The sequence below is a fragment of the Periplaneta americana genome, chromosome 4 (assembly GCF_040183065.1).
Source record: "Periplaneta americana isolate PAMFEO1 chromosome 4, P.americana_PAMFEO1_priV1, whole genome shotgun sequence".
Classification (NCBI taxonomy): domain Eukaryota; kingdom Metazoa; phylum Arthropoda; class Insecta; order Blattodea; family Blattidae; genus Periplaneta; species Periplaneta americana.
In genome coordinates, this window is record NC_091120.1 from 189,187,587 (window position 1) to 189,212,961 (window position 25,375).

Below are 25,375 nucleotides of genomic sequence, written 5' to 3' on the forward strand. Positions count from 1 at the left end.
TGAAGTGTGTTGGGACGTCATGTTGGAATCACATATCCCCACACATCGTGAAGGGTACAGGACACTTGCAACTTTCCACAAGGGTACTTGAATAATCTCTTCTTCTTGATGTAGGCCTAAAGACCAGTTAGTTCCAGGGAGTCGCTCCATCTTCTTTTAGGACGACCGGGACTCCTCTTGCAGACTGGTATGCTGCCTCTTACTATTCGAGTCATGCGATCTTCAGGCATCCTTGATATGTGTGCTGCCCATTGTGATCTTCGTGTTTCTACCCATTCACCTATTTCTTGTATTTGGCATTGGTTCCTTATGTCCGCATTTTTTATTTTATCCAGTCTTGTTTTTCCCACAATTTTCCTTAGGCCCAATTGTATAAAACTCCCTGACTAAAGATCAACTTCGATCGAAGATCGAAAAGTGAACCGAGTTCAGACACTTTTTCTATTGTATAAAACTTTTCTGCGATCAAATCACCTTGGTTCAAATGCAATCTAAGTTCACGTGAAAAGGATTTGGCAACATCGCATAAACAGGTGAAATACGTGATGCGCGGACCATGTTATACAGGTTTGTTCAGTGTTGCCAATTTAGAGACTTCAACTCTTTTTCAACAACAATTTCTTTTAACTTTTATATTGCTTAAATAGGGATTTAGTGACCTTTTTAGCACCCCATAGTGACAAAATTTAATCTTTCTTTGTTGATAATGAGAAATCTAGCGACTTTACAACTACTTTTTCGCGACTTCCCGTATTACACTCTGATGGAGACACTGTTTTTTTTTTGCAATGTAAATAATGGCGGACAATAAGAAGAAGGTTGACTGTTCTCCAAGTTGTTATCATGTTATGGTGTTTTATACTGCTAAACATAATAAAGCTTTATAAAACGACAATTTTCGTTTAGTAATACAGTTAATTGAACATTTATGAATGTACCTATCATATCCATTAATAATTAATGGTTGTTATAAACATAATATAATTATAGGTTATGTTATTTGATACTGCTGAACACGATAGAGCCTTATAAAATATAAGAATGTTTGTGTATTAAGGCAAGAAATTGAAAGAAATATATATAAATGTACCTAACATATCTATTAATATTAATAATAATGGATATTTTATTTGCACAATCTGTCACTCGTATATTTCAAACAGAAAAGAAATAACTGAACTTGGATCATCTAACTTAATCGGAGAAATTTCTTCAGTCAAAGTTGACTTTAGTTTGAGACAAATTAATCTCAGATTAGACTTTATACAACACAAAATTCCAAGTTCAGATGAAACAAGGATTAATTTAACCTCTGATCTAAGATTAAATGGTTTATACAATCGGGCCATAATGTTTTCATTTCTACAGTATTTATCAATTGTTTTGATCTAGTGGTTTCGGCTCTTGTTTCAGCACCATATGTTAAAATTGGCCGTACTACTATTTTATATATACTGGTTTTCGTCTGTAATTGTAGATATTTATTATTCCAGATGGTATCATTCAGGGATCCTGAGATTCGTGATGCTTTCACTATCTGTTGATTAACTTCAGCTATTAGGCCTTTATGGCTTGTTATCATAACACCAAGATATTGGAAGTGATTCACTTGTCCTACTACCTTATCATATAATTGCAATTTACATCTGATTGGTTCTTTAGAAACAGTTAATACTTTAGTTTTCTTTGTAGATATTTTCAAGTTGCATTTGTCGCATGTCTGAGCAAATTTATAGAGAAGTCGTTGAAGCGAATCCTCTGAATCAGCTATTAACACTGTATCATCACCATAACATAATACATTTACGTTCTTATTTCCTATTTTAAAACCACGAAGTCCTTTCAATTCTAAAATTATATGAATAATTAATTTCATAATTAATTGTAAATGTCACTAAAACCTGTAATTTTTTTTGTGCGAGATCGTGCGTATTTGCTTGTTTTCCGCACAGAACCAATACACGGTAAGTGTGAAATACCACATTCAGTATTCCCAACGTAACACACATAACAATTTCCCTCTTCTTACCGCTTAAGCGCGACATTCATTTTACTGCTTTAGGCTTTTAACATATTATTTTTAGAGACGTTTAACATAGTAATAATTATAAATTGGAAACTTACCACTGCAATTTCACCTAAATTGCAATGTTAATTATTGTTTTTAAATATTTGCAAAAATTAAGTAACGTCTACTACTCCACAAAACTTATTGCATTCCTGATACAAGTAACATTAAGGAAGCCGTGAAAAAATCAACAAGATTCCAGATGCGGGTGTTATTACTGCAATATGTTATATAAATAATATTGTTAAAATATTAAAATGAAAAATAAATCATTACATAACCTTACCGTTTGTTTTAAGTTCGCATTTATAGACTGGGGGGGGGGGGGAAGACAGACGTATATCACGGCCTGCTGGAGTATAGTAAACACAGAAAACATTTTATAGCAACAATGTTGAAGAAAGATATTTTGGTTTTATCTTTTCCTCGACCATGAAAACGTCAACATACCGCTCTTGTAACGTATATTATTATTATGTTCCATAGCTTTTAAACGAGGCATCGGAGAATATAGGTTGTTTCGAAAAATGATTCTCATTGCGAGATCTATCGCAAGAGTTTGTCGCGGAGGTCGTGAATCACTCTGTATATGGTGACTGGAATCAAGGGATTTATTAATTTTGTAATTGAGTTTTTGAAGTTCATCTTCTAAATAGCTTAACATTCAAGTACCGGTACTCGTAATGCAGATATGCGTGAAATTCACAGGGCAGGGAGGATTATGAGCTCTGTGGGGGATTTATCCCTTCCCTACGCTACCTCCTGAATACGTCACTGCTTGTCAACCACTTCACAGCTTTATATATGTTTTATTGTTTTATTGTTTGATATGTTTTAAGAGGAAAATGAAATGTATGTTCTGTAGGGACGAGGAAGGGGACGAGTGCAGTTCTGTTCTGCAGCAGCAGGCCAAGCAGGCAGCAGAGAACCAGCAGAACTTGGCAACCAGCAGCAATCCTTTCCTGGATGTGCCCAATGCTGCAACGGCAATCGAATACAAGAAGGGCTATGTCATGAGGAAAAGCTGCATCGACCCCAATGGCAAGAAGAGTAAGTATCCCTACAAAAATTGCAATTACAATATTAATAAAGTGCATTTATTAACTTTAGCTTCCTACTGTGACTTAATATTTAAGGAGAAAAACTCGCTCCGGCACCGGAGATCGAACCCGGGTCCTTGGTTCTAACGCTCTGACCACTGAGCTATGCCGAATTCAATTCACAGCACTGGATCGAATTCTCCTCCTTCGATTTTTTCCTTTGTGGCCTATATTGACGTATATATCCAATGTCAACTGCCATTATACTAGGAGCGCACCCAGCTGAGTGACTTGTTGGCCGGGAATTCGCAGTTTTTATGCACTGCTAGCTGAGAGAATATTATAGATTATATTAATTTGTTTTGATGGTGAAATCATTGCAATAAGTGAATGTCTCAGGAATCTTCTATGCCACATCAATAAATTTAGGAATGCAGTTATATTGTCAGACTCCAAAGCAGCTATTCTATCAATCGTCTCTAAACACACACCTTCATCTCAAACAGCAGAAATAACTAAAATGCTCTCTCAATTAATAGCACTCAATAAAAGAATTGTATTCCAATGGATACCATCCCATTGTGGAATCCTGGGAAACGAGAATGCAGATGCTTTAGCAAAGAAGGGCAGCACTGCTACTTACAGATCTGTTACTAAATCTATGTATTACTCTGTGAAGAGATTTATTAAATCTACAAACTTAGACTTCAACAAACAAAATTTGAAAACACAATCCCAAGGGAAAAAATGGAACTCTCTGCATCAAAATCCACAGTTAATTCCCGATTTTACCACGAAAATCGTCTGTAGCTGCATTTAGATTGGCAACAGGCCATGATTGTTTGGCCAAATACCTGCATAGAATTGGAATATATCACTCCCCTAACTGCCCATTGTGCAAGTGAAACCAAGAAATGGATTCGGAACACCTCAAAATCTGTGCTTCATTGGCTGGTCATGATAATATCTTTGAAAAATATTGGAGTGCAAGAGGTCAAATGACTTTATTGTCAAACGCCTGGTATTAGAAAACAACAACAACAACATATTAATTTGTGCTACAGAATTTATCTGTAATATTGACACTTAATATTTAAGAAGAAAAATTTGCTCCGGCACCGGAGATCGAACCTGGTCCTATATTCTCTTAGCTAGCAGTGCATAATTACTGCGGATTCCCGGCCAACAAGTCACTCAGCTGAGTGCGCTCCTAGTATAATGGCAGTTGACATTGGATATATACGTCAACATATATGCCTAACTTGGAGACAGGCCACAAAGGGAAACATTGAAGGAGGAGAATTCGATCCTGTGCTGTGGATTGAATTCGGCGTAGCTCAGTGGTCAGAGCGCTTGGTATGTAGAACCAAGGACCCAGGTTCGATCCCCGGCACCAGAACGAATTTTTCTCCTTAAATATTAAGTGTCAATATTACAGATAAATTCTGTAGGACAAATTAATATAATCTATAATATTCCTGCTGTGAGATTAGTGACTATTTTTACTTTTTTTCAATATAATAATCATAGAGAAAAAATATTTTTATTTATTTAATTTAATGTCCAGATGCTTGATACTTGATCATTCGTCTAAGAGAGAATATTCTGACGCTGCAAAAAAAAAAAACTGATTTCTAGATTGTTGCGGAAATTCTGTAGGACAAATTAATATTTTTTTTATCCAATGCCACCAGGTTGTCTTTTCGACATTTCTGGTCTTCTCTCCTGTCCGTGGCTTAATTGTAACCCACTTCTGAGGTTGGGGCGCCTGGAAGGCGGAGTTACATTACCCCGATGATGTGATAGGATGATTATGATAATGTAGGCCAGGAGAGGTCTTAAATCTAAACTTAACCTAAATTCCAGACCATGGACGAACACAGGAATAATCCCCTTTAAGGAAAAATTCCTGTGCTCTAACCGGGAATCGAAACCGGGACCTCACGAACTATAGCCAGAAGCTCTGACCACTAGACCATGAGGCTGGTCGCAAGGCTGTATATGTGGATGTTTACATTCAACAGCTCTTGCAATACAATCAACAGATGTGCTAAGCCTATCAACAACTTACAAATTAATATAATCTATAATATTCCTACTGTGAGATTAGTGACATTGTTTACTTTTTTTCAGTATAATAATCATAGAGAAAAAATATTTTTATTTATTTAATTTAATGTTCAAATGCTTGATACTTGATCATTCGTCTAAGAGAGAATATTCTGATGCTGCAAAAAAAAACTGATTTGTAGATTGTTGCGGAAATATGCATTGGTTTTAAGCACGCAATCTGCCTGTCTGTCTGTACCTTACCAGAACCACTGCTAACACTCCCGGTGGGTCCAAGTGGAATTTGTGGTGGACAAAGACAATACTAGGTAGTACTTTTTCATGGGGTGCCGCTGGCATTCCTCTATTGCTCCATTAATCGTCATGATCATATTTTTACTATTCATATCATCTTCCATAGACCCCATAGTGCACCAAAAAGAATACTGTGGCAACAAAGCATCTTCAGTTACAGAGCATCAATCCTAGAGGGGAACACTTGAAGTATATGGAGCGTATGTTACTGATGTCACGCCACGAGAAATATTCTATAGTCTGGGTCAGCTTACTTCGTACCCTAAGGGTGAAACCTAACCATTTTTTCCCCATTACTGCATATGCTAGTGGATTGTGGTGATTTTCTAGCTTGCAGGTTGAATTTTCTTTTGCCAACTTCGTTTCGAATTTCGATACTGACAAATACTACAAATGGTAGTGATTTTGTAACTGGTATGTTGGCAGCTGAGACAAATATCGACAATATTTGTCGGGTACTGAGTTCCATGAAATTGAAATTGTACTAAATTTCTGAGCCGCTTACTGAAAGCTAGTGAAATTTGAACATACTAATAATTAAATAATATCAGTATTAATATTAATATATAATAGTTATTTTATGTGTTGCGTTGTGGTTATAATTCGAGACTATAGTCAGGTAAGTTTTCGGAGTTAGTACTAATAATTTCATGTGGTCAAACAAAATACATTTTTAGGTTAAGTTTCATGAGTCAGTTGTTTAGCCAAACCAATGAATTTCGTAATGCCAGACAAAATACTTGACATGTTGATCCCTTTCTCGTATAGTTTGCCTACGAAAACATGTTACAAATTATTGAATTATTTAGAATAACCTTTCAACATAAAGTACGATAAGTAAATAAGTCATTTAGTACGAAGGATCGTGTGATATCTGGTAACAGTTGGCAACACTGACAAGACGGCAATATTTTGCTGTTTGGGAACTGTTCTTATGTGATCCTCACTATAGGCAGGGCAGAGAGAAGTCCTGAAATACTATGATAAAGAATATTATGCACATGCACCGTGGCTTCTCCATTTCTCCGCCTAGAATGTTTCTCTGACATGTCATGGCACAACAACAGTACATCAAGTATGCATAATTTTTGGGGAAAACATTTACTTCATATGATGAGAAAGTAAACAAACAGAACTTGATGTTTATGGTTTGATTTATTATTACCAAAATTGAATCGTCTTTTTCTTGTACACGTAACACTTTTTTTTTTGTTCACAGCTCCATTTGGAAAACGAGGATGGAAGATGTTCTACTGTACACTGCGTGACATGGTGCTATACCTTCATAAAGATGAGCATGGATTTCGGAAAAGCGCGTTAAGTGATAATCTACACAATGCAATTCGGATACACCATGCTCTGGCCACTAAAGCATCTGACTACACCAAGAAACAACACGTCTTCCGGCTGCAGACAGCAGATCAGGCGGAATATCTCTTCCAGACGAGGTGACACTAGCTTTAAATTAGCGGATATTCCCTTCTCTGGTCTTTTGGTTGCCAGTGCATGCCATTCGGTCTGAGGTTTTAGGGTTCAAACTCACCCTGAGAGCAATGGATTTTTAACAGTGTTAGCATGACTTTCATTCCAAGTGAAGAAAAGCAGTTGGTCCCTTACTGTAATAATACCTGTATAAAAAGAATCTGATCCTCAATGAAACAGTACCAGATAAAATTTACGAGCTATTTCCTACCCACAGAAAAATTGCATGGTTGATAGTTTTAAACTCTCCAACTCTCTCCTCATGATTGAAGTCCCACTCTATTGGTAGATTAATGCAGTCACCACTGCCATTTTACGAGTATGTTCACTTAACCTATCGCAATTAAGGCATCTTATGGAAGTTGAAGAGAAAAGACAATAGGTAGGCCATAGCGGGTATTTTTGAAAAGATTAAAATTGTTTTTATGTAATTTATTTGTTTATGCTCGACCATGCCGAAATGTAGTAATTATACACCTGGTAGCAGCCCTTTAATGGACCTCATTAAAGTACACCTATTCATTAAAGTTCAGGTGTTCCACCAATCAGAAAACACTATTGTAGCAATATGAAAGCGCAAGTATCGATTATTCTCGGATATGCAATCGAAAGACAACTAGTGAAACATCACGGAGGCTGGAAATCCAATACTGTCGCAGAAGGTTATGTTCTGTTACTATAATAATTAGCGTTAATTGTAAATAATATTCAAATAAATTCAATTTGTCATCTCGTTTTTCAATGTCTAAATCAATTTCAAGGTTATATCAAGATTAATGTTTATTTTACTCTCTAGATTATATCAAGGTCAATGACATTTGTTGCTCGGAAAAAATCAATATTTTCGCGTCTGCGCACATCTCACAATTTACGAGATATTTCACAAGGTCAGTTCCGCTCCCCAGTTAGGTAAGAATAACATGAATATTTATGAATAATTTCAAGTTAGAAATATGGTCGAGCATAAAAAGTCGTATGAAACTTGCCTATAATGGTAATTAAGTCGCTCGTATGAAAATTATGAAACTCGCTTGCACTCGTTTCATAAACATACTCGCGTCTTAATTACTACCATTATAGGCACGTTGTATAATGTACTATATTAAACAATATTACAACAACCATTTATACTATGCATGTACAGTATTATTGAGACTATTACACTTTTATTACCATCACACTACTTTTGACCAATAAAACAGTATGGACGGACATGTTTCAACTAATCATGCTGCTTAGCCTACAATTTTTTATCACCTCCCTAGCAAGTGTTTCCTTGTTTGCCAACATTGTACTTTTAATAATTTTACCTTTTAAAATAATTCATGTTTATTTCACCGTCCTTAATTAAAACTTTTCTATCATTTATCTTGTTTATATTATTTAGGTTATGTTATAGCTTCTGCTGTAGGAGATTATGGATAGTCACATATCAGAGATTGTTTAATATATTATATTGATAATTGTTTTAATAAAAATGAAACTGAATCAACAAAGCCTTCTTAACTAGTAATCGTCCATAGAGTTCAATGAAGATTGTATAGTTTGCATAACTGGTAACAAGAAAACAGCTGATCATAACACACTACTGTCATCTAGCGGAATATTTGTAATGATGAGATGGTACAATAATACATATTCAAGACAGTTCAGTATTTTCGTAAATCAATTAATGTTTTATTGTATTAGAGTACTTTATTCCTTCTAATCTTTATAAACTTTCTTCTAATCGTGTAATAGTCAATTAAATCCCCTCGACTTTTGATTTTGTCTAGATAAATCAAAACGTCTATTGAGATTACTGTTGAAAAACCACACATTACAAATTACCGCTCATTGTATTATTAATATAATTCCTACCTACTTCTTGCTTAATTCATTGGACAAAGCACTGCTTACAGTGGCTGCAGTTTCGAATCCTGGAACAATGGCAGAGTTATATGTGTGGTTGATAAAGCCAAGTTTCTGAGAGTTTTCTCGTAGTTGTCCCATTTTTCTATATTATTTCATAGTCACTCTCTATTTCAATATCGCGACAGTTCAGACTTTAGAAGGCATTCTACCTACAGTATAACAGCAGTAAGATATGATGAACCCACTCACAAGGAGAGGACACCCTCTGTATATCACCGAATTAAATCAGATTTTGTGACATGAAAGTACAAGACACACTATTTAAAGTCATACCTGGTATGGGTGGCCAATGACCCCTCGTTTTGGAAATATTGGCTATTGTTTATGACATACTTCTGTTAGGTGCCTAATAGGGAAGCATTAGCCTATGTAACGGCGTAGCTCATGTGGTTGGATGCTGAGTTGTCATCTAGGCAACCCGAGTTCGAAACCTAATGCCTTCTCATTTTTTAAAGCTTGATATTATTATTATTATTATTATTATTATTATTATTATTATTATTATTATTATTATTACTACTATTATTGTTATTATTATCATTACTATTATTATTATTATTATTATTATTATTATTATTATTATTATTATTATTTTAATTCAATTTCAGTTGTCAGTTCCTATATTCAAAGCCATGTTGAAATATGCGTGGTATGCAACGAAATTGATAAATGAACGAGAAGTGTTTGTGAATGTGAAGGATATCTGTTTCGCAGCAGAAAAATGTGTGTGACTGTGGACAACCTTCTTTCATTTGCTATGCATGGTGCAGGAAATTTGTATGTTTTGTGTGTTTTTATGACATCATAATGAATCAGGTACAAAATGAAATGGAATAGCTGCTACAGAAATAGAACAAACACCAGTGACACATCTTACCTTCCTACATGAGCAGTATTTCATTGTTTATCCTTTACAGTACAATGTTAGTTAATTAATAATTTGTTTAAAACGTGATGAAGCATTCAATAGATTGAGAAATATGATATAGGTATGTAAATAGATAACTGTGATCACAATATTAATCATTATTAAAAGAACAAAATATAGGACCAGTAAAGATTCGAACTCAGGTTGCCTGGATAACAACTCAGCATCCAACCATATGGGCTATGCTGTTACACAGCCTAATGCTTCCCTATTGAGCACCAAACGGAAGTATGTCACAAACAATAGCCAATATTTCCAAAACGAGGGGTCATTGGCCACCCATACCAGGTATGACTTTAAACAGTACTTCTTATACTTTCATCTCACACAATCTTATTTAATTCGGTAATATACAGAGCGTGTCCTCTCCTTGTAAGACTTCAGTCCTAGCCTTGTGGCCCCTCCTCCAAATAAAGGAAGAAAAATACAAAATAATAATAATAAATTTAGGAATAAAATATATATATTACTTTCACGTGTTAATTTGAACTAAGTTTAAAATAGCTAGTTGACTAGTTTCGGCTTGGGAGCCATCTTCAGAACGGCTGTGGTCCTTGCGTCTTCTGGTGTCTTTGCCCCGGTGGAGGTGCATTTGTGTTGTGTAGTGTGGAGTCAAATAGTGTGTGTGTTCTAAAGTTCAGTTGTGTGTTGAGGATTTGTTGTGGGTGTGTTTTTGTGTATCTGTATATTTCGTATTGTTCTAGTACGTTTAGTTTCTGGTTTTTCTGTTGGATATGTAGAATTTCCATGTCTGTATTTATGTTGCTGTAGATGTGGCTGGAGTTTGTGAAGTGTTCTGTATATGTCGAAGTGTTATGTGATTTGGTTATGGCTGTGATGCGTTCTTTGTTACATGTTTGAAATTATCTGCCTGTCTGTCCGATGTAGGACTTTTGCAGCTATTGCATGTGGTTTTTTTTATTTTTTTAAATACTGTATGCTCTGTTACATCGTAACACTACCTACAATTCTTTAACTACTTTAAACTCTTTGAATTACAATTAGGATTAGGATTACGAATGAACCATTTCGATTACAATTATCATTACAATTCCTCTAGTTATAATAAAAACCAATAATGTCATTTTGCCTTAAAGTTTGTCAAAGTCGATTCTGGTAACAAATGTTAGAAATTCTTTCAAGTAGACCTTGACAAGATCGCAGTTACTTATCGGCCACTGACCTCCTTTTAGTCTAATGCGTAGTTTTAATGCATCCCTTTCACTGTTGAGTAAAGAACACTCATATATCAAATGATCCACTGTTTGTTCTTGTTGATCGCACTTGCACTTTGTACTTTCAGCAATTTTGAATCTGTAATAGTAATCCCTAGTCTTACCGTGACCGGATAGGATGGCTGTGATTTGGCCATTAAGTGGGATCCTCAGTTTTAGTCGTTCCTGCACTACCGGGAAAAACCCTTTGCTGGAATTTCCTTTGGTTGTCTTCTCCCATTGGTCCTGCCACCTGCGCAGTCCTTTCTCCTCTGCTTCCCGAATGATGTGAGTTCTAGGGATTTTGTTGTATATTACCTCCCCACTGTCTCCCTGTGCAGCTTCCTTCGCCAACTGGCCTGCTATTTCGTTTCTGTACAGCCCCACGTGTGCCTTCACCCAGTTTATGTGAATAGTCCAACCATTGTCCTGCAGACGTTTGATCTTTGCCTTTATTTGTTCTATCGTTGTGTTGCGGATTTGACTGTTCGTGGGGTTTTTTTTTTTTTTTTTTTTTTTTTTTTTGTATATCAGCATGCTCCATTACATTGGAGTAATACTACATGCTTTACATAAAATATTACAATAATTAGTTACATAATTTATGAGAACAAGATATTTACAATTTTGATTGCGATGTTGAAATTCTTATAGATACAAGTGTTGCCTAATTGTACTTCTATATATTTTAGGTTACCATCATTGTTAATATTACTTCTAATTTCAATTCTGTTACATTTTGCCAAATTCTATGGATTTTATAAATTTTCTGAAGCTTTTGAGGTATGCTGTTGTGAACTGATCAAAAGGTGGAGGCCAGGTTTGACCTGTGCGTATTATACTAGCTCGTAGGATTCTTCTTTCTTTTATCAGTGTGGCACATCTTAGTAGTATATGGTTGACTGTCTGTTCTTCTTTTAGTCTGCAAGGGCACGTTGGAGTTGGAATAATCTTGAATCTGTGAAGGTACGATCTTGTGAAGCCGTGACCTGTCACAATAGAAGTAAATTCTGCCCCGACAGGTAAATTTATCTTCAATCTATCTTTAATTGATGGGAAGAATGATTTCGTTATTGCGACCTTAGTTGAGATAGTCCACTGCTCTTGCCATTTTCTTAAGGTCTTTTCTCTCTCTTCTGTTACTATGGTATCTCTCGGTATTTTGTTATAAGCTATTTCCCCTTCATCTTCTATGGCGGCTTGTTTGGCAAGACGGTCAGCTATCTCATTCCCTACTATTCCGACATGGGCCTTCACCCACCTAAAGAGAACTGTCCATTGCTGTCTCTCCAATTTTTTCAATTCTCTCTTTATATTTTCAATTATTGGATTATGTTTATTCTTGTTCTGTAAAGTGTCCAGTGTCACTTTGCTGTCTGTGTTAACTACTGCAATATTCTCTGTTTCTTCTGTTATTTCTACATTCTCAATGTGTTGTAGTACCTTCAAGATTGCTATTTGTTCTGCCTGATTGTTAGAACATTTTTCATGCAGTTTGTATTTGGATCGGTGGATGACCATGTCGTTTTGGATTATGACCGCAGCAGCTCCAACTTTTCCTCCGATTTTACTTCCATCCGTGTATATATCTATTTTGTTTGCCGTATCCTCCATAGCCGCTCTTATGAGTGGTTCTTCAGCTGGGTGTGGCCAGTGAATCACTTCCAGAGGTGCATCGTACTCCATGTTTTTGTGGGTGGCTCTATAAATTCTGACCTTTTCTTCTATGACTAGACGAATTGGAAGAACTCCTGCTATTACACATGAGGCGTCATATGAAAGTGTTCTAAATGCCTTCGCTATTTTTATGTTCATTAGTCTTTGAACACGTTGATATTTCCTTAAGTTGTTTTGTTTTGTTAAGGCCTTCTCCCATATCGGTGCGCCATATGTTAGTACTGGTTCAATTGCACCCATGTATATGGTTTTTAGTGCCCGATGTTCTAGACCCCATTTGAGTTTAGCTACTCTTGCTAGCATGTTTATTATCGGAGTGCATTTCTCTGTAATGTAATCTACATGTTTGTCAAAATTAAATCTGTTATCGAGATAGGTATATACCTGTGAGATTGTATTTGTTTGTTTGTGTGTTGAGATGCTTTTGTAGAATGTTTTGTGTTCTGTATGCGATGTTGTAGTTTAATTTCTTGAGTGAAGATGCGATTTTGTGTGTGTTTTTGTTTTCGTATGCTAGTGTGATGTATTTTTTGTGTTCTTGTGTTTTTGTTGTGTTCCTATTTTCTTGTAATTATTTTTTTTTTTTATTATATTAGGGTTGTATCCATTTTCTTGTGTTATATATTTGTCTTCTTCTTCTGCTGCTAAGCGTCGGGTTCGCCTCTCTCTGTCCATTTCATCCATTTTTCCCGGTCTCTACACATTCTCTTCATCTCTACCATTGTTTTTCCTTTCTGTTGGCCTATTCTTTCTATTGTATCCTCCCATTTAATCCTTGGTCTTCCTCTTCTCTTTCTTCCTTCCACTCTCATTTCCATCACCTGTTTAACCTTCCTTTCCTCTCCCATACGATATACATGCCCAAACCATTTCAACTGCCTTTCATTAATCACCTCTGTTAATGCTTTTCTCAGTTTAACTTCTTCTCTTATCCTGTCATTCCTTATCCTATCTCTTCTGGTCTTTCCTACAGTTCTTCTAAGATATTTCATTTCCACTGCTGTTAATTTACTTCGATGTTGCTATATATTTGATGGTATTTATTTCTTTTTAGTCTTGCTGGCTCATTGGTATGTTGAGTAGTCTGTGTACCATGGCCCGAAATGCAGCATGTTTGTGTTATGTTGAGTGATTGAATGTGTTGTGTATGTATGTGATGGTTGTTGTGGGTTTTCTATAGATTTTGAAGGTGTGTTTGTTATCTACTTTTGTTATTGTGATGTCCAGGAAGTTTATGGATTTGTTGTTTTCGATTTCTAATGTGTAGTGTAGCTTTGGACGTATTTTGTTTATGTGTTGATGTAGGTTTTGAATCTGTCTTTTGTTTCCTTTGTGTAGTGTTAGTATATCGTCTACGTATCTCTGCCAATATATCGTAACCTGAATGCAAGAACTAGGTAACTCAACTTTTCTTATTTTGAGATATTTCTTATTTACTTATTTATTGCACTAAGGAATATGTCTCGTTTTCTTTTACCTATTTGTTACATTGGAAAATAGATGTCGCTGGTATCGTTTGATCAGTTACCTAATCCCCATTTCAGTTTGGTTGATAGGCCTTCCCCTCTACTCACACTCTCAACCATCAGTGAAGGGGAAGATGCTACTGTCCATCTTACTAACATTCGACTAATTGACTTTTAACATAGTGAAAAATTATATTATTGAAAATGTTTACTGATAATCTATATTTCGAAAGTCTATACTAAGCGTTTGTATTTCATTTTATTGCTGTTTATACCAACTGGCACATTAAAAAGCTACTCAGAGCAGAAGATAAATGTTTTCTTCACCACTAGTTGCTACTCTATAGCATACACAATGGGGCAATCTGCACTGTGTCACTCCACCCTGACCTTGTAATATAAACTAACATTCATTATTATAATTATTAGTTGAAAATATTGTAAGAACGACACTAAATATGAATAATTTCAAGGGAAAAATTGTTCCGGGGCCGGGTATCGATCCCGGGACCTCTGGTTGAACGTACCAGCGCTCTCCCAACTGAGCTACCCGGGAAATCCACCCGACACCTTCTCAACCTTTCCCTTTATATCCACACAATATCGATGTGGGGTCTCTGGTGTTGCATCAGCCCACTCGAGTTGTGTGGATATAAAGGGAAAGGTTGAGACGGTGTCGGGTGGATTTCCCGGGTAGCTCAGTTGGGAGAGCGCTGGTACGTTCAACTGGAGGTCCCGGGATCGATACCCGGCCCCGGAACAATTTTTCCCTTGAAATTATTCAAATCTGCTTTACAGGAAGCTTCACCTGAAAGACTAGATTTGCATGACACTGAAAATAGTCAACCATGTAATTGTCGAACATCTGTCACTGTATTTTATAATCACTTATGTACTTTATTTAATATTTTATTCTCTTGTGTGTACAACTTGGGTGGTGCAGGTATAAGAAATAACAGCTACCACCCTGTTACGGACGAACTCAGGGCAAATAGAAGGGGAAAGAAATGCTTTCGCATCCTCTCAACTTATATGAAATGTCGTTTAGTTCTTGCATTACATTCTGTGCGATTTTTGCTATGATATAACAGAGATAACTAAAAAAACGCAAATTTCGAGTTACCTAGTTCTTGCATTCAGGTGACGATGTGATGTTGTCTGCGTATGTTGTTGTTTTTGTTTAGTATGTATGTCTGTTCTATATTGTGTATGAAGACACTGGAAGACGCAAGGACCACGCAGTTCTGAAGATGGCTCCCAAGCCGAAACTAGTCAACTAAGGTATTTTAAACTTAGTTAAAATTAACACGTGAAAGTAATATATATGTTTTTTCCTAAGTGATGTAGTGTTAAAAGTTGTGTATTCAAGATTAATAATAAATTGAAATATCTGCATTATTTCTGTAATGGAATTTTTGTAGTGAACAAAATGAATATGAATGTGCAACATTTTATGCTCCTGCTGGATTTTAAATCAGATATAGAGGCATTTAATCCGCGGGTATTTCATTTCTTCAATGTAAAATACGTTCTGGTTTTAAGGAATGTCTTTATTGCTTCAAGTGGTGTGCCTCAGGGATCTGTTTTAGGACCTTTCTTACTCTTAATAATAGTAAATGACTTGCCTGATAATATAAGTACTAATTCAGTGTTATTTGCGGATGATACAACTCTTTAGTCATCAAATAATAACCTAAATGTTCTAATTGGAACAATAAAAAATGCACATAGTGAAGCAGCAAAGTAGTTTCAGGCTAACAATTTTCGTCTAAATTTAAAGAAATCACAGAATATATTGTTTTCATTAAGGGATACTACTGAGAACACTCAAACATAACTAAAATTATTAGGGATTACATTGGACACCAAATTGACATGGAAACACCATATAAATTTGTTATGTATTAAACTTTCAAGAGTCAATAATTGAATAGGTATGTCCGTCAAATTGCTTAGCAAAATCACAATTCTATAATAATCGCAACATTGCATTGAAACTGTTACAGGTTAACCAAACAGTAAAGCAGGAAAAGTTAATTACCAGAATTGGATAAAAATATCTTTTTCAAAGCCTCCTTAGTACTGTACCATGTTACAAAATGTCTGTAGATGCAGTAACTAATGTTTGTGTCATTATGACAGTTATCTTTAAATAACTTGAAAACGATTAGAGATATCTCAAAACAGATTGCACCATTTTTTTTCACATGATTTTGAGTACCTACATGACCCCCTTTTCATTTAAAATTTCAAAGTTGCATCCAAAATAGCGGCTTTTGAGAAAGCTGAGGGCTAGAATCGAATGTGTCACTAGTAGAGCATTTTGTCTTACAAATACTGGTAACACCTATAGTAATCGAAAATCAAGCATATGGGAGATATTTATATGGTTCCAGACTTTTGATTCACCTGTATATAAAAAGAAATAAGTACCACCTAGCAGTGGCTCACGTACCATAGATTGAGAACCGCTGAATAAGCAATAAACTTGGTGTAATATCTTATGGCAACTTGGTACATTCAACATAGAGTTTAACATTACAACACTTGATATCATTTAATTTGATTTAATATCTCAGTAATTTGACTTGATATCTTCTAAAGAACACTTCCACTATACAGAAAAACTGATATGCTTTCAATGATAGCAATACTGAATTGCCAGTTTAACCATACTGTTCCAGTTCTTTTAGTATGCTGATATGCTTAACGGATATATCATTGTAATCTCTGACCAGCTGTGACAAACATGCACTATCAATCACATCCAGTGACATAATGCAATGATGCAAATCAAGCTTTCAGGTATAACTCTCTGTAAAGTTGATTTGAATAATTTCGAGGGAAAAATTGTTCCGGGGCCAGGTATCGAACCCGGGACCTTTGGTTTAACGTATCAACGCTCTACCAACTGAGCTACCCGGGAACTCTACCAGACAACGATCCAATTTTTCCCTCTATATCCACAGACCTCAAAGTGGGCTGACAGGCGTCAAGCAACCAACGTTGAGTGCACACTTAACTCTGTGTGACTTTAACTTGCTTGACGGTTGTCAGCTCACTTTGAGGTCTGTGGATATAGAGGGAAAAATTGGATCGGTGTCTGGTAGAGTTCCCGGGTAGCTCAGTTGGTAGAGCATTGGTACGTTAAACCAAAGGTCCCGGGTTCGATACCTGGCCCCAGAACAATTTTTCCCTCGAAATTATTCAAATCAACTTTACAGGGAGTTATACTTGAAAGCTTGATTTGCATAATACACGTCACTGTTCGTTAACAGAAAGCCACAATTTAAGTCACACAGAGTTAAATGTGTACTCAACGTTGGTTGCTTGATGGTTGTCAGCCCACTTTGAGGTCTGTGGATATAGAGGGAAAAATTGGATCGGTGTCTGGCAGAGTTCCGGGTAGCTCAGTTGGTAGAGCGTTGGTACATTAAACCAAAGGTCCCGGGTTCGATACCTGGCCCTGGAACAATTTTTCCCTCGAAATTAATGCAATGATGGTTGCTCATCATTGGTCAGTATCATATGTGGTTAAATCAAGGGACAAATCAAGATCATTTAGTTCAACATCATGTTCACAACTATCTGTGGCAGTTTCATTGTTAAAATATCTTTATTAGGCATGGTACTTACTAACTACATAACTGCCATGTTTAGGTTTGATCTCATTGCGAGAATCTTATTGAACGTAGTGGCACCTTGAACTCAAGAGGTCCTGGAACAGGATTCCTTAATCTGGAAGAAATGGTGAATGGGAGAAAATTTTAGGCAGAAAAAGCTATTAGATGATAGACAAAATGTGTCTCAGTGAAATGTACAGCAGAGTCCGTATAGGCCAGTTTCTGTCTGATGCTTTTCAATTCACTGTGGGCTAAAGCAAGGAAATGTATTATTACTTTTGCTTTTTAACTTTGCTGTAGAATATGCCACTAGGAAGTTCAGGATAACAGAGAGGGTTTAAAATTGAATGGATTGCATCAGTTGATTGTTTATGAGGATGATGTGTATATGTTAGAAGAAAATCCACAAATGATTAGGGAAAACACGGGAATTTTATTTGAGGTAACTAGACTAGACGGCATTTCGGAAGGCGGTTAGCTTCTATATGCGCTGTAGCATTTCTGGTATGTGACGTCGCAAGCTTGTACAGTAGAACCAATCGGAATCAGTCTATAACAAACACTTCCCAAGTTCGTTTATTCACGTGCGAGTGTTTCAATACAGTGAATAAGTAAAACTAACATTTACTGTGTACGTGTAAGATAAATAAATGGAAGAAGAGACTGTGAAAAGACAAGTATTGAACAGGCAGGCGCGGAAAATAGTGTTTAAGGTATATCATTATTTTAAAAACGTTAACGAGCAGAACGCTGCCGGCCATCTTGATGCTGACTGCAACGTTGCCAACATGCAACACACGACTACAGAAGTGTGTGGTGTGGGATTGAGAACCATGCAAAGAATATTGTTATTGAAGGAAAGAGGGTTTGTTTGGTGTCATGCTTACAGTAATCAACGGCTTAGGTCATTATTGTCTTTTGATAATTTAAATTCTCTCCTGTGCTATTTGTATTGCACGTGCTCATGAAGTACGATGTGGCAATGTTGTACACTGCCTTGCTCTCTCTATCTGTCTCTCTCGATGCAAACGCTAGCAGACAACCGCCCTCTGAATTGCCGTTGACTCTAAGAAGATAGATTTGGAAGTAAAACCCAAAACAACAAAGTATATGATAACGTCTCGTGACCAGAATATAATCCAAAATGGAAATTTATCCTTTGAAGAGGTAGAAAAATTCAAATACCTTGGAACAACAGTAACAAATAGAAATGACACTCAAGAGAAAATTAAACGCAGAATAAATATGGGAAATGCGTGTTATTATTCGGCTGAGAAGCTTTTGTCATTCAGTCTGCTCTCAAAAAAGCTGAAAGTTAGAAATTATAAAACAGTTATATTACCGGTTGTTCTGTATATTTGTGAAACATGGACTCTCACTTTGAGAGAGGAAGGAACAGAGGTTAAGAGTGTTCGAGAATAAGATGCTTAGGAAAATATTTGGGGCTAAGAGGGGTGAAGTTACACGTGAATGGAGAAAGTTACACAATACAGAACTGCACGCAATGTATTCTTCACCTGACATAATTAGGAACATTAAATCTAGACTTTTGAGATAGGCAGGGCATGTAGCACATATGGGAGAGTCCAGAAATGCATATAGAGTGTAGTTGGAAGACCTTTGGGGAGGCCGAGACGTAGGTGGGAGGATAATATTAAAATGGATTTGAGGGAGATGGGGTATGATTGTAGAGAGTGGATTAATCTTGCTCAGGATAGGGACCGATGGCGGGCTTATGTGAGGGCAGCTATGAACCTCCGGTTCCTTAAAGCCACAAGTAAGTAAGTAAGACAACATTAAGATATGTTAATCGTATGCAGAGACTAAGAGGAAGGCAGAAAAGAGGGAAGTCCGGAGAATTCTGAGTTTGCAGTGGTAGACTTGCCATGAACTATGAATGAATGAATGAATCTAACAACTGAAAACAAGTTCTCTAAAGCTTCATGACTAAGATATTCTAGTGATACATACCTAAAATTGTCATTTGTATAGAAGTTTTGAAAATCAGTAGCTGTCTGAGTGGTTTAAAAGAATCTACACTGAAAAGGCTTCCAAGCACTTTTCTTCCTACTGTAATGTTTCTAAGAATATGGAGTCATTTAAGAATTAAATATTTTCGTCATGGGAGAAAGAGCTAGTTTCTGGTTCCTAGCAATCATTAATGTAAACCATTTGAAGATTTTGTTTTTAAACCGAGCAGTTGTATAATACTTCTCATCAATTTTCTGTTTCAATATACAGTATTTCTTTCTGCAACCACATCATTATCGAAGGCTGTCAATGCAGAGGGGACATTCATTTTTTTCAAAATGAGGAGGATTGAGGAAGCTTTCTGTCAAGTAAGGAGCAATTTTGGAGTCTACACCTAACACCACTGTGAACAACAAGCTTGACAGCACATACATTTATCATAATAAAAGGCAAGGATGCCTATAGTAGTTAATTATTTCCCACTGTTGTACAACTGCAATGTTACACAAGCTGATTACACTGCGATTTTGTGACGCCATGTCAGACACAGTAGCTTGAACAGTGATATCGATGTCATTGCTCTTTGTGACTAAAGCAGATATTTTGTCTTCCATTTCTCCAGCATCTACTGTCTTTTTCCAGTGAGTTGTTACATCAGCCAACATAAACACAAGAGCATGAGTTGCAAGCACTTCACTTCTGCTTTTAACCCTGATGTGATATAGATTTATCAATGATATCAAAATTATTGTAATACTCTAAATTTGGGGATATAACCATTTCATCAACTAACAGAGAAGCATGCTTTTCTTCTCCTTTAAGTGTTGCACGTAAGAAAGAGAGAATTTGTTAAACTGGAAGTGAAATTAAAATAAAATATGATATTTGAGCAAATTGAATCTGTATACCGTATTTCATCGCATAAACTTCGTTTTTTTTTTTTTGCGTCAAAATATACGGTGCGACCATTATGTGAAGAATAAATTAAAACTAGTGGCTTGTGCAGCAGATACTGCAAACTAAGTTCATTAGACGTTCAAATAAACATTTTTCAGATTTATTTTCAATGAAGAATACCTGACATTCTGAAAGTTATTTGCTTCCATAATAATGAAAGATACCGTAAACTGGGGTAAAGAGGATCACATGTGGTAAAGTGGATCATATGTGTATTGCTTAGATAAGTCAGCGCCACATGGATCACACATGCGAAGAAAACCTTTCTTCTATAAATGCCACTAAAAATACTTTTCTTTGCATGTGTGATCCATGTGGCACTGACTTATCTAACAATACACATATGATCCAATTTACCACATGTGATCCTCTTTACCCCAGTTTACGGTACTCTCTCTCAAGCCAATACTGAAGAGAACCACGCATATAAATATCTACACTACACCACCATTAAATATATGAAAAAGACCCAACCCCACTTGATTAATAACTATAAAAATATTTGATTTTTAATAATATTATTATCTTACGTAAGTTTTATAGCTTTCATCTATATAGCCGCCACTCAGTAAAATATAGAAATCAAAATCTAATTTAAGTTATTCTCTACATCTACTTATATAACCCCAAAACGTTTCACTTTCATATCATAAATATAGTATTAATATGTACAGTGAAACCTCTCATTTACGGACATCGAAGGGACGTAACAATCTGTCCACATCTGGGAGGTGTCCTTTATTGGGAGGGAGGCTCCCCAATCTGAAAGTAAATTTATAACATGCATTATGTATCCCTTCACGCTTTAAATGAAATGTATTACTGTAGTTTAATTCTAAATACAGTCTACTGTACTACAGTAAATTCTTTGCAACTTTTAACTACAGTAGATAAGACCGAAGAAGAAAAAAACAGTACTGTGTCATACAATTTTATTCTAGATCTACAGATATGCTGTACTGTAATTTATAGTTTTCAACTTAACCTTTACGTTCAGGTGCCATGTCTCTCGAAACAGAACAACTGATTGAAGTGAAGAGAATAATCCTACTAACCCTATCATGTGTCGAATACAATTTCACAATCGCAGAAATCTTGGACCCATCAGACAGGTTAAATTTTATGATTTTATTTATCCACCCTCTTCCAGTTAACAATGGGTAGCCGGTTGGGCTAGTGGTAGCCTACGGGACCCTTATTGTTTTCTTTCATATTAAGGAATGTCTGTACAGTTCTCAAAACTAAATTTTCCATTTTTGTAACACATTAGGTCTTGAAATCCAAGTTCTGTCCGCAGTCAGGAGGTAAAGCAAGCTTGAGGACTGTGAAACAGCTGTCCGTGTCCGTGTCTGAGAGTGTCCGTAAACGAGAGTTAAATTTATCATTATTTCTACATTATTTCAGTTGGGACATAAAAATCTGTCCGTATATGAGGAGTGTCCGTATCTTGGGGGTGTCCGTAAGGAGAGGTTTCACTGTATAAATTAATGAAAAATAGTCACATCATGGCATTAACTACAATAATATTTCATTTCTAACGGTAATAATGTCATCAAACCACCTCAAGTTTTGTAGTTTTTAATATCCAATACACAGCTGTACCCAGAAAATTACACACCACAGAATCGAACCTGTAAATTATTTTTAGTAAGTTAAGTTTTTAATAACAAATTTAATTTGAGCTCTAAATATGTCAGCATTCTTGCAGATCATGGCCTTCGTGTAATATTGTTTACTGTAGTGTGTGTTTTGTTTTATTCTGAAATGCAATTAGCTAGTTCTCAAAACTGACGACAGATGGATTTTGGAAAATAGGAAAATTATGTTGAAAAATTGACATTTCACTGAAAAGTACTATTTTTCTGAAAAACTTTGAGTTCCAAACTTCAAAATGAGGGGTCATTTATTAAAATCTGTTCAGCCGTTTTCCCGTAATTTCCATTACCAGTTCGATTTATATATATATATATATATATATAGATGGTAACAACTGTTCGCTTTAACTTTCAATGATCAGCTAACATGGAGGGTGATTCACGAGGATTTACCGTTACTTACTGAGCTTATTTCTGAAGACATTCTGAACAAAATATGCCATATAAACATTTGTCCTAATCTCAGTATTTTCAAAGTTACACTAATTTGTAGGTTGTTTGTAAAATACCTTTCTTCTTTAGTTTTAAGAGTAAAAGAATATTGTAAATAGAGAATGAACTATTCAGAAGTATCATTTCTTTAACTGGCTAGAATCGACGACAATTCAGAAGGCGGTAATCTGCTAGCGTTTGCATTGATAGAGACAGATAGAGAGAGCAAGGCAGCGTACAATATTGCCACATCGTACTTCACGCGCACGTGCAATACAAATATCGCAGGAGAGAATTCAAATTATCAAAAGACAATAATGATCTTAGCCGTTCATTACAGTAACATGACACTCTCTTTCCTTCACTAACAATATTCTTTGCACAATTCTCAATCCCACACCACATATTTCTGCAGTCATTTCTTGCGCATTGGCTTTGACTTAGAAAATACTCGAGTCGCTCAACTATTATGTTCCTTGTTGTACATAGCTCCAATGAAGCAATTTCTTACCATATTTTCGATTTTGCTCGAACTGGTCACTAGTGAAGTGCCTCTAAATCATAAACCAAGAGAAAAATATTACATAGATATGATTCCTACAAAAATAATTGTAACATATAATGCATTGCCACAAGAATTAAATGCTAATAGCACAAATAAAAATAAAAAAAAAACGTAACTATTTGACATATAGCACTTACCTTGCTAACGAAGATGTGTTTTGGAAAGTCTAAGATCTTTTCTATCAAAATTTCTGTCAGAGTTTTATTCTCTCAACATTTCTTTCAACTTGCGGTAATGAGAAAAATCTGTGCCTATTTTCAGACTTAAGATATTTTAGCAGTTAACAGCATAGTAACATGTTATTTAGTGAAATGCAATGAGGAATTCAGTACTCCATAGTGTTTACTTCTCAGCTGAAAGGATATAAAATGGTAGGATTATTGGCAACTGACAGTACAAAAGAATGTAGTTTCTACCAATAGAGAGATGCTAGCAGAAACACGATCATAGTCTTATCTTCCATTCTTTTGATTAGTAACATTGGCATAGTGATATTGTCAACATAAAGGTACGGTCACTCGTCGCTACTTTTGCAGCGCTGCAGTACAAAAAACTGCGCAACTCTTGTACTGCGACGTGTGAACAACGGTGCAACTCGAAAAGTAGCGGCTGCCAAACCTGCTGCCCGGTACCTTTTCATACTGCGCGCAGCTTAGAAGTAGCGATATGTGAACAGGATTCTCAGGGTTGCAGCCGCAGCATTTTTAATATCGGTTTTGTTGAAACTTTTGCTGCGGTTGCGACCAGTGTTATCACCCAAATGTGCCAAGATACTTTTATTGTTTGGATATATTTTAGTGTTAGATGTGATGAAAATAAATTATTTGTAACAGTTATTAAATACACAACACAGTCTGAGCATATTTGCTGACGATATAATTCAAACAGGAGGGTTGCCAACATTGATTACGTGAATATTATGCTGTTGGTTATCATTTAAGTATATAGGCGTTTTTAAAAGCTTTATAGTAAAAATAATGCCAATTTCTGAATACTAGTTAGGAGAGAAAAGCAAATAATAGATAAGTAAGCTTTCGCATGAGCTTCTTAATAATGCGAACATAACCACAAAATGTATATTGAGAAGTTAACACGGAGATGGAAACCTGCAGCATGACTGCGGCTACAAAAGTAGCGCCTTGTGTGTGAACAGACTCGCAACCTCCAGTTGCAACTTTTGCTGCACTCGGGTTGCGCAGCACGAAAAGTAGCGTGCGGCGCGCTACTCTTGGCTTACATGTGAACGCGACACGCAACTTTTGCAGCTGCAGTACAAAACTTGTGCAGAAAAACTAGCGATGTGTGACCGTACCTTAAGACTTCGTCAATTAAAGAATGAAGATGTGGAGTTGTGTCATTCGCTACAATTGGCTACCACTTTCAAAACCAGTGGTATTATTTATGTCAGACGGGGTATTACTGGCTAGTTTATAACTATAGCTAGTTGAAATATTAGCTTTTAGTATGTAAAAATCCGTTCTTTGATCATATTGTAGTAATGGTGGTGATTGGGGCAAGGGCGACGCATTTTATTTAACTTATTTTCAGTTGTAAAGATTATTCAGCATAAAAATTCAATGTGGGGGGAGAAATGACGACGAATTTGGCAGAAGCCTTCTATCTGAGTTATTTTAAATCCCGTAAATCTACCACACTGATCTCCCTGCTTTATTTCTCTCCCAATAGAAGCCATGCTAAAGATTTTATCACCTTATAAAATCCATTGCTCTCGGTCAGGTTTGAACCAATGATCATGGATCCAACAGTCACCATGGTAACCAAAGAACCACCAAGAATGACTTAGTTGAATCTATAATTAATATTAGAGGAGAAAAATTCGCTCTGGCGCCGGGGATCGAACCCGGGTCCTTGATTCTATGTACCAAGTGCTCTAACCACTGAGCTACACCGAAGTTCAATCCACAGCACCGGATCGAATCCCTCTCCTCCAGTGTTTTTCCCTTTATGGCCTGACTCCAAGTTAGACGTATGTTTACATTTTTATATTAAGTCAACTGC

The 25,375-nt window shown here is 36.1% G+C and overlaps 1 protein-coding gene and 1 non-coding gene across 5 annotated transcripts in view; both read left to right on the plus strand.

Moving 5' to 3' along the window:
• Efa6 (Exchange factor for Arf 6) overlaps positions 1-25,375 on the plus strand; it is a 593,207-nt gene that overhangs the window by 523,212 nt on the left and 44,620 nt on the right. For 3 of the 4 annotated variants that reach the window (XM_069824534.1, XM_069824535.1, XM_069824537.1), the window contains exons 8-10: positions 2,934-3,118; positions 6,692-6,920; positions 15,369-15,434. In XM_069824534.1, coding sequence (XP_069680635.1) covers positions 2,934-3,118; positions 6,692-6,920; positions 15,369-15,434 — 480 coding nt within the window. The remainder of the gene's footprint in view (positions 1-2,933; positions 3,119-6,691; positions 6,921-15,368; positions 15,435-25,375) is intronic. The other variant, XM_069824536.1, reaches the window with a different exon arrangement.
• On the plus strand, positions 17,553-17,625 carry TRNAN-AUU (transfer RNA asparagine (anticodon AUU)). The gene has a single exon. It is a non-coding gene; the product is annotated as a tRNA-Asn (tRNA).